Below are 16,230 nucleotides of genomic sequence, written 5' to 3'. Positions count from 1 at the left end.
GTTTCTGAGCTTGTACTTGTTTTATTTGATAAAGGTACATAATCCATCCATGTATTAAAAAAATAATCTTTCTGATGAAGCCCCAGTCCCCTCTCCCAGGTCTCACTCCTGGCCTGAGCAGTCACTTCTTGGCTCACTTCACACCACCTTGGACCCAGCTCTGCAGCCCTACAAGGCAGTAGTAGGGTTTGGGTTGTGGAGAGTTTTGTCCCACCGCTTAGCCATCTATGCCCAGGAGGAGGCACAGAAATCCCCGGTCCTGGGAGAGGGACAGTGACTGCTGCACGCCAGACCAGCACAGGCAGGAACAGATCTTGTACAAAGGCTGAGTGACCTGACCATCAGCCATGCTTCAGCAATGGTGGAGAAGGCAGTTTTGTGTCTGCTTCCTATGTTCATGCCAGGCTCACATCCACTGTGGGGAGTTTGGCCTTTGCTGTATCGAGAAATGCTGCAGTGACTGATCTGAGGTTAGAGCCAGCTGCCTGCCTCAGAGGGAATGGGAGAGGAAAGGAGGACCTGGGTTCTGTATTGCTCCTGAACCAGCCACAGCACAGCCTTGTCCATCTCCAGCTTCACCTATGAGGACTTACGAGAAGGACCAGCTCAGGCCCAGAGGAGAGCAAATAGTGAGGCAGAAGTGCACACTGCAGAGGCAAAGGATCTTGGTCATTTGTGGCCAGACCAGAAAGGACGGCTTAGTAAGTGAGTCAAAGAGACCCCTGGATTATCAGGAGGAAAGTATGGAACATGTATGTAACCCCCAAGTCTGACTGCAAGAGAAGGGTGCATCAGCCAGGGCAGAAGAAGGGCATGAGACCTGCAATGATTTTTGAAGTCTCTTTGAACTGGCTCACAGAACCACAAGGCCAGGGAGCAAGGGTGTTTGCTCACTCCCTAGGGACATGGCATCTGAAATGACAGCCTCCAGAAACAACCAGGAACTACCCCATACAGTACTGTGGCAGGGTGACCCATGCAGCCACAACTGTATCAAAGGCCCCAGAAGAAGCATCCCAACACCAGCAGAAATGAGGATAAATCCCCTTCCCGTAGTCACAGAGAGGAGTTACAAAGGGTCTGGCAGTATTTGGGCTTACAGGAGGGCTGTGCCCTCCTCAGCACTACCTGTCCTGTTTCTGAGTGCTGGATCAGATGATAGTGGTGTCTGTGTGGCACTGGCTGCTGCAGGCAGCGCACCATCGCTCCCCTGCAGGGCTGGCCCAACACAGCCCTGCCTTCAAATGCCGTGGGTGCCACCTGAGCCAGCCAGACAGGGGACAGCTCAGACCCAGGCAGGGCCATCACACCAGTGCTCAACACCCAGGGTTTTGTTGATGTGTTTGCTGCCCTGGGCGCCCTTCCCCGCTGCCCAGTCGGTGCCGGCATGGCTCCGCAGGGCGCAGTTCAAGGGGTTTGCCAGCACGATGACCTGCCAGGGCCTGGTTCAGAGTCCTCGCAGCTCACAGCTCTGTGGTCTTCCTTGGCTCAATCAAGATGGTGTTGAGCATGCCCACCTGACACTCCTGGTCTTGGAGCTTTCTTGCAGCCTGAGAAGGGCTTTGGCACCAGTTCGACCTTTGACGGCCTCTCTGCCAGTTCCTCAGCATTAGCAGGACAGTGATGAGGACCAGCACTGCTGTCAGCACCCCGAACACCAGCACTGTCACCAGCTGGGCTTCACTCAGCCCTGAGTCCCTTTGGGTCACCACCTCCTTCACAGAGATTTTCAACAACCCTCCCCCCGGCTCTTTCTCACTGTGGTTGGCCACACGCCGCCCTGTGACCACAGTCCTGATGGGCTCTGGCTGCGTCACCCCCGGCGTCTCACTAGTGGTGCTTCTCACACCTCCAGCATTCTCATGGTTTGCAGGGTGGTAGGGAGGAGACCAGGTGGGCTCAGGGACGGAGATCTCACAGGTCTTGCCAGTGAAACGGTCAGGACACAAGCAGTCATAGTCATTGATGCGGTCGTAGCACTTTGCCCCATTTTTGCACGGCTGGCTGGCGCAGTCGTTGATGTTGATGGTGCAGAAACGCCCTTCAAAGCCCACCTGGCACTGGCAGGAGAAGCGGTTGACGCCGTCGTGGCAGGTGGCCCCGTTGGCACAGGGGCGCATCAGGCAGTCGTCAACATCGTGCTCACAGAGAGCCCCCACAAAGCCAGCAAGACACCGGCAGGTGAAGTTACTGGCAAAGCCATTTTCGTCTTGACATTGCCCACCATTCTTGCATGGAGACCTGTGTGGAGAGAGCAAGGATAGGTCATGGCCCTGGCGAGCAAGCAGCTTCCCCTACCCCAGGGAGGTAAACATGCAGAGCTGCTTGCATGGTCAGTGTGTCCAGCTCTCTCCATGGGGATGGCTATCTCTAGGAGAAGACTGGATGGGAGTTTCTGTCTCCTTGAGTGAGAGGCTGTGCGACCTCCTCAAAGGCTGTGGCTGTGCACAGGCCCACCACCCACCAGGGAAGGTCTTCAGCCAAAGGACCTGAAGTGGAAACATGCCCTCCTGATGCTCCCCAAAGGCATCATGGATGTCAGCTCATCATGCCTACAGCAGTTTGGCTGCTTGGGAGATAGAATGTCCCAGGCACGATGAACAGATTCCTGTCCTACAGCAGGGACAGAAATCTGTTCAGACTGCAACAAAGCCCTTACCCTGGTGGGACCATGCACTACACGCTGCTAAACTAAAACCAAAGGTGATTTGGCTTAATTCCATTACTGTACGGAAATTCACAGGTAACGAGCCAAGCTGGGCCTCCACTTGGCAGTGTGTGACCCAAAGTTAATGCTGTCTGTAATCTCACTGCAGTGTCTCACCCTGCCTTCTCACATGGCCCTGTCTTCATCTCACAGTCCTTCCCGTGGAAACCTTCTGGACACAAGCAGGAATACTCCCCATCTCGATCGTAGATGCACTGTGCCCCATTCTGGCAGGGGGACTGGTGTTCACAGATGTGTATGTCTGAGGGGAAAAAAAAATTGTGTGAATTAGAGAGACAAGAGGGTTGATGTGCCCAACTCAGTGCAAACACAATCCACCAAGCCCCCTGGGGATGGAAAAATGGCAGGAGCTTCTCTCTTCTCCCCTCCAATAGGCACCTGCAGCAACAGAAGTGCAGTGCCTGTGTGGTTGTGAAGATGCAGTGCATGCCAACTGTCTGACCAGTGGAGACCCCCTGGTACAGAAAAGTCCCTGGGGCTGGAGAAGGGGAGTCCCCCAGCCACCTGCTGAAAGCAGGAAGCCTTGGGAAAAGCAGGGGATGCTGCTTGGAGTCCTGATGCAGGACGGGAAATGCAACGAGTTCATCTGCTCCATTTCCTGAGGCTGGCCAGCATTATGCCAGCTCTTGCCATACAGCCAGGGAACAAGTGTCAGCAGTCTGAGCTCTCTTGCAGGAATGGAATGGCCCCAGCTGTGGCTGCCAGGAAACATCCCATCACCCAGGCAGCCAAAACAGCATCACCCAGGCGGCTTCTGGCTACGCTGGCTGACATATCCATGAGGGTGTGCTGGGCTTCTGCCCTCAGCACCAGAGGCAGGGATGCCGAGCCCACAACTCACCTTTGTCACAGAACTTGCCAGCCCAGCCAGAGTGACAGATGCACTGCCAAGGCTGGTGGCACGTCCCGTGAAGACAGCCCGGCATACGCACGCACTCCTCGCAGTACTCCCCCTCCCAGCCTGGATCACACCTGCAGGAGGACAGGGCAAAGCAGCATAATCAAATCAAATCAAATCAAATCATACCCAAGCAGGGGCTGCACAAAAGCTGGCTGTGTGCTGGGCAGGGCTGCTGCAGATACAGCAGTGCTCGGAAAGCCTCCCAAAGCCCCATGGACCTCCTAGCTCCCTCCTTCAGAGGTAAGTACTGGCATCTCATCTGCCCAAGGAAGCAAGCAGACAGAGCAGGAGCAGACACCTCCTGCAGCCAGGGAGGGTGAGTGGCCAGCAGCAGAGCTCAGCAGCTTCACTTTCACTGCCCACATCCCTCTGCTCTCCTCCAACCAGCCACTCCGTACACACCACTGCATTAGCTCAGGAATTCTTGTGCCTCCCACAGCAGGCAGCCACTCTTGACAGGCAGAGAGAAGCCCATCCCTAACTCTGAGCTTCCTGAGGGAAGGGGACAAGAGGCTGCTGAGGTCTGTGTGTTTCACTGCTCCTCTCTGCATTATAATGTGTGTCATTTTTTGTCTGCAGTGCACTGTAAGCCAGCTGTGAAACCTTGCTTGCTGTGGCTGGTGCACAGAATAGACTCCTCAGCCAGCTCACAAGGGCAGTGCAGTGGGAGAACCTGCAGCACACAACGAGCCTTCTGGCCCTGGAAGAGCAGGGCAGTGGCAATGCCAAAGTAAAGCCAAGCTGCACTGCTCCAGTGGCAGGCATCCCTCAGACCTGCCAGCTCCAAGGCAGAAAGAAAGTGATAACAAGATGAGAGCTGAGAGGAGGTGGCACCAAGCCACAACAAAAGATATACTCAAAATGAGCACAAAATGAAACCCAACAAAAACAACACAGTTTCTAGAGTAAAGAAGGGGGTTCATTTTCATGGCTGGGGCTCATTTCAGCACAATGTGTGGTGACTGCAGTTTTTTTTGGGCTGGCCCACAGCTGCACCTTCAAGCCTGGGCTGGCTGTTGTCACCTGAATGTTGTTCCAAAGAGATGAAGAGTGAGGAAAATGGTCAAAAAAAAAAAAAGTATAGATATATACACACATATATATTAATTAGAGGCTTTTCTATGGGACTGGAGATGATGCCATGTGCCTGCTATAGTCCAAGTCTAGGGAAATACATTCATACCTGGACAGCCCTGAGCAGAGGGATGTGGACACCCCTACCCCCCCACACCTGTACCTGCTAGGAGCAGGTGCCATCATCTCTTCCATTTCTCCAAAAGGGAGCTGGCCAACCTAAAAATTGCCAGGAAGGGGGCCAGGTAAGGAGCTAAGCCTCCCTGAGTTTGAGGTGATTTTGAGGTACTGCCGAGCCACAAGGTTCAGCAAATGCTCTGGAGGCCTGAAATGAGCAGCAGAAACTCACGTGTGGAAAGATCTGCAGCTGGGACACCTGCCACATGGTGACATGTGGCCTTTCTCACTGGGGCTTTGCAGCACCCTGCTCTCCCAGGCAGCCTCAGCTGCTGAAAGGGCTCAGGGAGGAGCTCTGTGCAGCTGCAAACGGGGGCCCAGCCAAACCAGAGCTGGACACTCCCCGGTGTGGCAGTCAGCAAGAACTAGTGGCCCAGCTGTGGTGTAACACCAGGGGCTGTCCTGTGAAAGTGAACTGACCATGCCCTGGTGAGGAGAACAGGATGGCATTGAGCAGTCTGTCCCCTTGCAGCCACAGGTGTCCCAGCCAGCCCAAAGCCAGCCTTTGCCTCCTGGTGCTGCCTTATGGAGTGGGGGCTCCAGATGGCCCTGCAGTGGGACAACAGGCAGGGGCTGTGGCAGCCCAGAGCAGTTATATGGGTGCTTCCCAGGCTGAAGTGCAGGGTCAGGCTCTGAGCTCTGACCCTGTGGGACCTAGGCACCAGCTGGAGCTAGGATGCCAAGTATCACTTCTGCTGCTGTAGCTCACAGCTTGCTGGTAAACCCTTTATGAAAAACATCTAGAAATCCCCACCACAGCTCAGGCTTCTGAGAGGGGACCCCTGAAGCCCTCAGTGAGATGCATGACTGGAAGCCCTTCTCTTCCATACCCCAGGGAGTGCACCTCCATCTCAGTCAGTGAGGAGGCGAAGCAAACTGGCCAACCCTCACGCCTGCCCTGCTGCCTGATGACTTTCCCTCATGATATCTGAGGCTGCTTCCCATCACCCAGGCACAGCCAGGCTGTCCTAGGCTTCCCTCTAGACAAAAAGGGCTCAGCAGAATAACAGTGCTCAGTGTGTGATGTGAGCATGCTGGATGCACTGGAGCAAAGGCTAGAGGGGATCAGCAAGAGGCTGAGGCATCAACTTCTCTCACTTCAGAGTGTGTCAGGTAAGAAGAGAGCAGAGTCATCAGTTCCAGGTATGGGTGAGTAGAGGAGGAGGTGCTTCAGCTCTGGGCAGGGGTGTATGCACCAGGGACACGGTGTCAAGGGAGAGCAGTCACAGTAAGGAGCAGCAGAAAGCCAAGGACAAGCCATACCTGCACTTCCCATCCTGGTCACAGCAGCCGTGGGCGAGATTGCAGCGCTCACTGCAGTCATCCCCTACAAGACAAGAGACATGTGGACTTGGGGTAAGCAGAGACTATAGATTATTCCAGATCTGCCTGTGGCCCAGGGTGTTTCCTTAAGTGCTCAGCCTACCTGTCCCCAGAACTGTAAGGTGGGGGACCTTCCTTTCACTCACTGGATGTCACACAAGAAATGAAGATTTCACAGTCCACTGTCTGTAACACTGTCTTTATTGAGAAATGGGGCTCTGCTTCAAAACTACCCAGTCTCTGGTCATCTTCCCCACCTTTTCTCTGCTGCCTCCCTTAGATTTGGGACCTTCTGGTCAAGAGCTGGGGTTGCCCGTGCATTAAGACAACCCGTGTAATAGGGACTGACCCACCTGGGACATCAGTCCCACAGTCTTGCAGCAAGTATGGTGGAAAACCCCAGGGCCAAGTACTGCAAGGGGCACAAAGGGGCCAAGGATGGAAATGGAAAGAATGGTTCTTCCTTACCTCCCAGGATGTCACTGTCTCCAAGGACAGCTATTGGCACAGCGTGGTTTGACAGGGGCTCCTCCCCTCTCCTGGGACCTGGTTGCCAGCACTCCCCTTCCAGCATAGGGAAGCAGGACTTGGCATCACATGGGGCCAGGTATCCAGTTCTGTTTATTTATTTAAAAGCCACAGAAGCTGTAATTGAGCCATGGCCTCGCTGTGCCACTTCTCATCCTCTCCTTTGTGCCAGGTGTTCCCTTTCATCTCCACCTTCCCCTCTTCCCCATCACTTGCTTGCATCTTAGCTCCACAGGGGAGCTGGTTCACTCTGGCTCCATGAGCAGCAAAACTAGAGCAGATGTCAAGAAGCAGGAGGTTTCTCCAGAAGTCTTGTGCAAGTCTTGTGCAGCCCAGGCCCAGGAGGTGAATGTCCTTACCTGAGCCCCTCCATCCTGGACTGAAACAGATTAAAGCCCCCATGCCTCGAGATGAGCTCAGGCTTTCCCAAGCAGCATTTTGTGCTCCCTGGGAAAATGAGCAGGGGAAGAAGTCCCCTGTACATGCAATTTTGCTGCAGTGAGGCAGCAGGTCCCATGGCACAGGGTTAGAGCCTCCTAAAACAAGTCACTATGGAGCTGGAGCAGCCTCCTGGGACTGCTCAGCCCCAAGCCTGGGTACTGCCACCTTTCCTATTTGCAACCATTTCTCCTGGCACATGGCTTTGGGAATTCATTGCTTATCCAGAGCAGGGATAGAGCAAACTAATCTTTGGGAAAGGATTTTGTCTCAGTGGATCCAGGGCTGGCTGTTCACTCTTGGGACCTTCTTTCCCCTGAGCAAGCTCATTGATTTGGGAACCCATTCACCCTAACTGAGAGAGACAGAGCAGCAGGGATGTCTCTGTCAGTCTGCTCAGGCACTGCGACCCCTGTGGGCAAGAGTTTCTAAGGTGCCTCCAGTGTCACACCCCAGGTGATTTAACGACCAGGCAGCATTTTCTGCTTTTCCAAATCAGACCATCTCGATTTTGCAGGGAAAATTGAGGAGACTTCAGCAATGCCAAGGACAGGTTTGGAAAAATAGATATGAAGGAGAAGGATCCATGTCTACAAAGACTCACCTTGCACAAGCTGGTGATGGGCCAAGAGGATCCAAATCAAGGACATGAGCTGGAGACAGAAGCTCCTAAGCATGGTCAGTGTGGCCCCACCGAGTTGAACACCTAGAGAGAGAAAAGAGCAAGCTCAGCAAAATCCCTTGGCTTGGACACCACAGCTCCTCTCTACTGCCCGGGAGTTTGAGTTGAAACATCGAGTTTTATACAGCCTTGTCACCACACTCCCCTCTGTTCCATCCAGACTTCTTCCTCTAAGTCAGTGTTGGGGCACAAAGAATTAAAAAGCTTTTGAAAATGTGTGTACAGGAGAACCTAGAGTGCAGACTCAATCCTGAGTGTGTAATAGCTCAGGCTGTTACAGCACATCTTGGAGCACCTGCCCCAGGTAGCTGCTGTCAGGAGATCAGAAACCCAGAAATACCCACCCAGCTGTGGGGACCTTCATCTTCCCTCCCTAGATCTGGGACACTTCAGCTTTGTGTTAAATAAGGTCCTCCTGTGCAAATCTGAATGAATAGATGGGCCTAGTGTTCTCCACAGTGCCCAGGCTGCTTTTCAAACCCTGCAGCAGAGCAAGGAGTCCAGTGAATCTAGCAGAGGAGCAGGCAGAAAACAGCAGCCCTCTTTCACTGTCCAAGCAAGAGAGTGCAGCAAGAGGCACTAGAGCTGGGCTGCAGCCCGAGACAGGAAATGTGAACACACACCTCTCACTAGGTGCAGTCCTTTTCCTCAGCTGTCCTGCAGAGAGCCCCGTCAGCCCAAGGTTCCTGCACCCATCTATTTTCCAACCGCCTCCTGCCCTCTTGAAGTAGCATTAAATACTTTCCAAAAATGCTTCATTCCCTCCCAGCCTTCTGGGGTTGTTAAGGGCAGGAAATTCGAGGGTGATATCATAAATATATTACTGTAATGAGATGGGAGGGGTTAAACAGTTCTGTTAAGAGGATGGTGAAGGTATGGAGCAGACTCTACCCAGCTGCGTGGGTGTGATGAACAGGGGCCATTCCGCTTTCAGATTGACTCTTCAGCTCTGGAAGGTTATGTTTGGTCCATAGTTGTGTGAGAGACTTCTAAGATGGGGACATAAGTCCTCACACGTACACATGCATTGCAGGAAGAGGTTTTGGGGTCGCTGCTAAGAGCTTTGCCCCCTTGGACTGGACAAAATAGCCCGTAAAAGCAATGATGTTGCTTGAAGCATCTCTCCAGCAAACAAACCACCAGCAACGAAGGATGCAGCATTTTCAGAGGGGCTACAGGAGGTTACTGCCACTGCCCAGCCAAATCGTACCATGGATTACTGCATCCTCCCTCCCCACAGTCCCTTTGACAACATGCTTGCAGGACCCTCCTTTGCCTCCTGCCCCTAAATACTGGGCAGTGGCAAACAGCTGCTGCATTTCAGGGGAGGGTGAAGCAATTGCTATGAAACTTATAAAATAATTTAGGGCTGAAGAGTGGTATCATGTTCCTTCAGGGCTGTGGGAAGCACAAGCTCCAATCATATGCCATTGCAAAGGCTGTGTTTTCCCCACTGCAAAGGCTGATTTTCCCCCACAGCTCCCCACTGGAGGCGCGCCTCTCAGGCCTCCTGACCTAATCAACCCGTGGGTGCTGCTCCCGGCAGAACCCCCGGGGTCGACCCGGACCCCGGCATCCTGGGCGGCAGCTGGTGCCCGGGAGAGGTGTGAGCAGTTCCCACCTGGGCAGGCCTGGCTTTGGGTCACAAGGACACGGGCGAGGGAACTCCCTCCGTCCCACTCGTCTACCTCTGCCTGGCCGGGCTGCGGGCTACCAGACCTCCGGGTGCTGCGAGGAAGACCCCCAGTCTATTAACCTCCCTTTCGAGGGTATCAAAATCAGGGACCTGTGTGCGCTTGGGGACTACCAGGGACATCCCCAGGACGTGGGCTATCAGGCACTGCTCCAAGTCTGAAGGCTACCGGGACCCCTCCGGACTGGGGTCCGGGGGCAGGGCTGGGAACCCTGGGGATGCCGCGCCGCTGCGGCTCGCCGCCCCTGTCCCCCCGCCCCCTCCCCCCGGGGCTTCGGGACCACCCCAAGCCCCAGTGCCCCCCGGAGGGGCACGGCCACGCTGGGTTCGCCTTTCCCCCAGCCCCACCCCACCCCAGCGCTGCCCCGGAGGGGACCCTCCGCGGAGCCCCGCCGGTGCCCCTGCGGCCGGGGCGGCGGCGGGGAAAGGGGGGCCGGCGGGGCTGGGGAGCTGCGGCTCCCCGGCCCCTGCTCACCTCGGCGACGCGGCGGCTCGTGGGGCTATCGCGGGGCGCGGCGGCGGGGGGCGGCCATGCCCGGTGCGGCGGCGGCGGGGCTGGTGAGGCGCGGGGCTGCGGAGGGAGCTGCCGCCGCGTGTGCCGCGCCGCTCCGCCCGCCGCCGCCGCCGCCGTGCAGCCCCGGCCGCCTGCCAGCGGCTGCGTGTGCCTGCACATCCCCGCTCCCTCCCCGGGACATCCCGCCTCCCGCCGCCCCAAACCGCAGGCAGCCCCCGGCCCGGCCCGCCCTGCCCGCTCACCCCTGCCCGCTCACCCCTGCCCTGCTCCCGCCGCCGGGGGCGGGGGGGACCCCGGCACGGCCCCGCCCGTCCCCACCGCCCCGGGGAAGCTGCGGCTGCGAGGGCTCAGCGGCCCCGGCCCCCAGCAGCGATCGCGGAGCACGGAGAGGTGTCCGGGCGGGCGATCCCCGCAGGGGCGCGCCCTTGCTGGGGTATCCCCGGCCCGGGGCTCGGGGGGATGCAGCGCTCGCCGCCCTCGCCTGGGCTGGGGCGCGGTCCCGCGGGGCACCGAGCCTCTCAGCCTGGCGCCCCTCTCAGAAATAGGTGCGCGATGATCCGAGCCTTCGTTTTCCTCAGATTATCTGAAATAATACGAATAAGCAAAAACACCTCCTGCAGCCCCTCCCTGATGTCCCCGGGGTCCACTGAAACACCTCCACTGGCAAACCATAGGATTAAGAAGCCCCATCCTTAAAATTAAGGTTCAACTTGTAGTAGTCACCCCACAAAAAAGAAGCCATCTAGAGAAGCTGTGGTCCCCAGCATTTTTCTCACTGCCACACATGAGATGTGGACATCAGCACTTCAGTGGACAATAAGGAACAATAAGGCACCCGTGGGAGAGGGTCTGGGCTGTCTCATCTTCAGATGAAACAGCTGTCCACTCTCCTCCTCACCTTGCATGGCCTTTCTGCTGCTCGACAAGATCATAGCCATCACCTTCAAAGGTCCTAGCAATCCTTAATTAGATTACAAACTCACATCAGTCAGCTCTTTTCTACCCCTGTATCCCACAAGGTTTGCTGTTTTTCACCAGGGAGAACCATGTCCTACAGGCACTTAATGGATGCTTTCACACTCCATCTTATCTTGTTAGACAAAGTTCAACCTATTCCTGCTCTCACCTTCTCAGTCCCCCCGAGCCCTCTGCAGCTCCTGACAGCCCTGTCAGCACCCTGTGGCAGCCATGGGTAGCTCTGCAGGCCCCAGGACCCAGTAAGAGCCCAGGCAGCGGCCCCATCAAAGCCGAGGTCTCTGCCAGCTCTGAGCAGGGACCCTTCCTTGCTCATCCTTGGCTTGCCTGGACAACACAACATGATTGAGCCATAAAATGGGGGCCTATCACCCTGCCTACCTCTGCAGGAGCTGCCTGCTTCCTGCCTGCTTCCTGCTGTCCTATCAGCCAGGAGCCCTGCTCCTTTCCTTGCCCTCTTCCTCCTCCTGTCCCTATCTCCCCACAGACAGAGGGGCAGAGAAGTCCAAACCTCCTGCTTAGGTTGCTTCATCAGCTCTTCGGATATTTGTGAGACAGGTGTGCACCAGCTCTGTCCTGAAATGCTTCCTGGGATTCTACACCCATTCTCATTCCCTGATCCCTCACAGCCAGCTCAGCCTGCTTTTGAGCCCTGATTCCTACCATGTCTGGAGCTTACAGCAAAAAGGAGAGGGGAAGGCTGAGGGTGAAGCACATCTTCTAGTACTTGGTTTAAAACCAGACAGCCTCTCCTTCCATCACTGCAGCTCTAGGACCTGGAATGATCCACATTTCTGCTCTGACACCCACAACACTGCCTTGCACTCTTTGCCAGTCATGGTTGGAGGCCAAGGGTTTACTGGCGACACCTCCAACACTGATTGTGGGTTACTCAGCCTCACCCTCACCTCCTCCTTGACATCCTACCGCCTTCACTAACTGTGTCAGATAGAGCACCACCTCCTGCAACATCCTCATCTGCTCCCGCATTCCTCTGCTGGGATCTGCCCTGGTCCTGACCGCACTGCGCTGCAACATCGTTGCACAGCCATGCCCCGGTGCCCTTAAACCTCTCTTGCTTAAACGTGCCTAAGAAAGCCCTCTGGATGCCGTGTGTGCATTTGAATGGGCAGAGAGGAGGGGGCCTGCAGAGGGACCCCGACACATGCCGATATCCGTAAGTATCCGTGCCCACAGCACAAGCGCTCTGAGAGAGGGAGATGGGGCTGGATTGCAGCCCACAGAATGGGACACGTGGCTCTCCCTGTGTTGCCTCTCTTGGAGGTGAGAGCTGTACCAGCAAGTGAGGGCTGTCCAGGCTGAGGAGATAAAGTTGGTTACTGAAGATCTGAGCTCCGAGGAAAGGGAATGAAGAACAAAATCCAGGGTGGGATTTCAGAAGGTGGGATATCTGAGGAAATGTGTTTTGTGGCTTGAGGTTTGGCTTTAAATGTATCACAGAGAGAAGCAGGCAGGGATGGATGGGAGCAAAAGGGGAATACAGAGGAGGGAAAAGAAACTCATGCAACATGGACCTTGGGTGCACTCCTTCCTCCACACCGAAGGGCTCCAGTCTCATACCCAGGCACTATCCTGTGTCTCAGGTTCACTGTGTCAGTCCGTGGACTGCCCAGTACTATTTATTCAGAGCAGCTCTATTTGCAGACCCAAGAAATGGGCATTGAAGGGATTCCTGTGCTTGGCTTAGACCCTGCTCTACTAGGCTCTGATCCCTGCCGTGCCATCCCTAGAGGCGTCTCAGATGGAACAGCTGCTGGATCAGAATTAGGAAGGATTTTTTCCTAGCCATAAGAGTCCCTCCATGGCTTTTCCCTCCAGTGAAGGAAACCCCGCAAAGCAGGGACCTGAAGTGGGAGCTCGAGCAAAGTCTTGTCATGGTTTTCCCTCCAATGCATGCTAGATGAAGACTCCCTCCCCCGCCATCATCCCAACACACGGTCACCACTCACAGACAGAGGGAGGAATTACCTGTCAAAACCAACTGAAGCTGTTTTCCTTTCTTCCGGAGTCTGGAACTTGCACCTTGGAGGCAGCCAGACATCAGGGACAAGAAGCAGATGGTGGGCTGAGAAAACAGATAATGTTGCCTCTTCTCCTTCACAAAGAAGCCTTCTCCAGAGCAGAAACTTTTCCCTGTGCAGAAGCCCAGAGAAATTCAGCCCTTCCGGCTCACTCTAATTCCTCAGGAAAGCAGCACAAAGAAGCTGGAGAAAGGCTGCAAACACCTCTGAGCTGCCAACTCAAATAATCATCCTCTTCAGCTCTTGCTCCGGGTCACCCTCTCCGCCTTACGCACAGCACCAGCCCGGGGTCTCTAGGTTAAAACAAATGTTCTCCCCCATCCCACCCCCCTTGCTTTTCCAATTCCACCCCAGCCCACAACAAACAGCAGCTCACTGGCCCTACAGCCATGTAACCCAACCCCAGCCATTGTTTCCCTTCCACAAGGTCTATATTTGACTTTGCAGCAGCACCGTGGCTGTGCATGTGTGTGTGTGTGTGTGCATGTGTGTGCACTCTCTGCACACACACGCTCTGATATTTGTTCAGAGCCTCATTCCCCAGATGCCCGGGATTGCTTAGAAATAGCTTCCATGGGCAGTAGGTGTTTGTGCCTTCAGCAGGGAAGTGGAGGGGGCAGGCAAAAGAGAAGCAGGGAGGGGGTGGGAGTTGAAGGTAGAAAACCTCCTGTCTCTTTTCTCGCTATTTGCACCATCTCGCTGCTCTGCCACACTGTGGAGCATGGCCAGGCTGGCAGACAGCGATGCATGCACTCAACAGCGGAACTGATGGCATATCTGGGGAATGATGGAGAAAAGGACAAGCTGTGGTCTTGGTGACTCCGTCTGGTGTTACCCTGCCTCAAGTTTTGCTCTCTGGTGGCAAAAGTGCAGTTAGGCCTACAAAAACTCTTCAAATCTTCCTAGGCTGAGACCACCAGAAATGCTGCTTGGAAGTATCCAATTCCCCTGGCCTGATGGCTTTGCAAGGGGTACCTCAGGGAATGGGAGCTGCCCTTGGATTTACCTTCCTACATTCCAGTACTACACTAAGAGTAGCCATCCTGGGTTTCCCCAAGATGTATTTTGTATTTGCCCAAAGCCTCCAGGAATGCTGCCCAAGTCCAATATCACAGTCCCTGTGACCCCAGAATATCTGGGAACACTGCCTAGACTTGGCATGAGCTTCTTTTATTTCCTCCTTTTGTGACCTGCCAGGATATAAGGCAAAATGAGAAAAAAAGTGCAATCCAAATGAATGACAGGGAGAATTACTTTCATCCTAAACACTGATGATACAGTGAACTCATTGCCACTGGGTAACAAGAAAAGGCATTCATTAAAAAAACCTGACTAGACATTTATATAGACAATGAGAATAAATAGGAATGAACTCCAAAAAGCTATAAACCATCTTGCTCCAGGGCACTGAAGATGAGTTCTAGGCGATGGTATAAGGAGCAGCTTTCTACAAGGGCAGATTCTGCTGTAATTTTTGCAGGGCAATGCTTGTACTTTCTCTGAGCCATGCAGGCCCAACCCTGGGAGACAAAGGATGCTGGGCATGGGTAGGCACCATCCATGCATACCCACTGCACACATTAACCATTAGCATGGCCGAGGCAGGATGAACTCTGTGGATGCCTGTGAGGTGTCCTGGAGAGGTGATTCCCGGCTGCTCCAAGCCAAGTGACAGCCTCCATCCAAGCTTCTGATCATCAGCTTGCTTCTCCTCCTCTCAGAGCCAGATGCAGGGAGTTCTCATCACCAGGGCTGCTGCTTTCTGAGGGGTGGTTTGCACTCTCAGCTGGCCTCCAGGCAGCTGCTCTGTTGGGACTGACTAAAATCTGACTGCCTCCTGGACTGCTCCACTGAAACAGATCCTCTGAGTGTGGGAAAATGCATGTGTCATTGTGATGGACCTGAGTTCAGTACCTGACAGCCTTCAAACCTGCTGTGAGGAGCAGCAAAAGTAAGCTTAAGTCACACGTTATTTTGAGATACAGATTCCTCAAATCCACCCTCAGTACTTCAAGACAAGACAAAGGTACCAGGGGAAAAAAATTAAAAAGAAAGATTACATATTAGAGGAAAAATACCTAGACTTGAAGAGGGGGGAAAAGAGAGTGACGTATAGATGGAGGGCAGTGAGAGAAAAGAGGTTTTACCTGCGTCCCCACAGCTCAAAAGGCTGAGTAAACCCCCTTCAAAAACCCTCAGGAGTTCATGAGAAGGTGTATGATCTTGTTTTGCCCTGTGATTTCTGGTTTCCCTCTGGGTGCATGTACAACAGCTAATGTCAGGGCTCTCCCAAAGGCACTGATTCAGGGGGTGTATCTGTTCCCCCCCCCTGCCTCCTGCTGCCAGGAGGAGGTCTGGAAGGGCTGGAGTGGGAAGGAGATGTCTGCCAGGCTTTCCCTTTGCTGGCACAGACCCGTGGGTGCCTCAAAGCCCATCTCCAGCTATGCAGTCTCCCTCTGCCTTTCCAGCTGGCAGCTCTAGCAATAAAACGTCCTAATCTCACCAGGAGCATGCAAGCATTTAATGGGAGACTCTTGAAGCAAATCTTTTGTGCTTTCTCGGTGCTTGCCTCTGAGCTTGCTCCTGGGTGTTTACAGGGGATGGCATATTGTGGAGTTTGCAGTGAAACCTGGCAGGGGAGCCTGTTGCAGAGAATGTCAAGGTCATTTCATGAAACTGTGGCCTGTGCTTAGAAAGACTTGAACCCTGGCTGCAGAGGAGTCCATAATTAGCAGCCCCAGGGGATGTGGACGAGTGTTGGGAGGGAGGCTAATTGTAGACTGACTGTCTCCTTGGCCTTCAGCAGCTCCCGTGAAGCGGAGAAGCGGTGTGCTCAGCCAAGCACCAAGCGTGTCCTAGGGAAAGGTAATTCCTCCCTGGCCTGCCTGGACCTGTCCCTATAAACAACAAGAGCTCCACGGGGAGAGCAGTGCTGCAGATTTCATGGAAAAAAAAAAAGGCTCTGTGAGTTGGAGATGCATGCTAGCCACACAGAAGGGTTTTTTGAGAGACAACACACAGCCGTGTGTGTCCACATGATAGACCCCCCGAGTCCCTGCTCTGCCCAGAGGGCTTGGGGGATCAGCTACTCCCTCCCCATTTGTGTACCGTGGTGAAGTGCCAATCCCCGCACCCCAGTGTGGGGTGTCCTCCCC

General features: G+C 54.6%; 1 protein-coding gene across 2 annotated transcripts; it reads right to left on the bottom strand.

The window, feature by feature from the left end:
- Position 1: 1 nt before the first annotated feature.
- DLK2 (delta like non-canonical Notch ligand 2) lies at positions 2–10,089 on the bottom strand. 2 transcript variants are annotated; one of them, XM_009091618.3, is made up of 6 exons: positions 10,020–10,089; positions 7,774–7,875; positions 6,144–6,207; positions 3,570–3,700; positions 2,825–2,969; positions 2–2,241 (listed from the first exon to the last, which is right to left on the bottom strand). In XM_009091618.3, the coding sequence occupies exons 2-6, from the start codon at positions 7,844–7,846 to the stop codon at positions 1,464–1,466; spliced, it is 1,191 nt and encodes a 396-aa protein (XP_009089866.1). In that variant the 5' UTR covers positions 7,847–7,875; positions 10,020–10,089; the 3' UTR covers positions 2–1,463. The 2 variants fall into 2 exon arrangements, with proteins under 2 accessions (XP_009089866.1, XP_018771286.1); XM_018915741.3 differs by lacking the exon at positions 10,020–10,089 and adding an exon at positions 8,475–8,630.
- Positions 10,090–16,230: the final 6,141 nt, after the last annotated feature.

Source organism: Serinus canaria, chromosome 3 (assembly GCF_022539315.1).
Source record: "Serinus canaria isolate serCan28SL12 chromosome 3, serCan2020, whole genome shotgun sequence".
Taxonomy (NCBI): Eukaryota; Metazoa; Chordata; class Aves; order Passeriformes; family Fringillidae; genus Serinus; species Serinus canaria.
Note: the sequence above shows the minus strand (reverse complement) of the source record. Positions and strands in the feature narration are given on the sequence as shown.

Excerpts from the sequence above, each read along its gene's own strand:
- DLK2 (XM_009091618.3), bottom strand. The coding sequence starts at position 7,846 with ATGCTTAGGAGCTTCTGTCTCCAGCTCATGTCCTTGATTTGGATCCTC. Across the intron at positions 3,701-6,143 it reads GACCAGGATGGGAAGTGCAG|GTGTGATCCAGGCTGGGAGG; the intron begins GTATGGCTTGTC and ends GTCCTCCTGCAG. Across the intron at positions 2,970-3,569 it reads TGGCAAGTTCTGTGACAAAG|ACATACACATCTGTGAACAC; the intron begins GTGAGTTGTGGG and ends TTTTCCCCTCAG.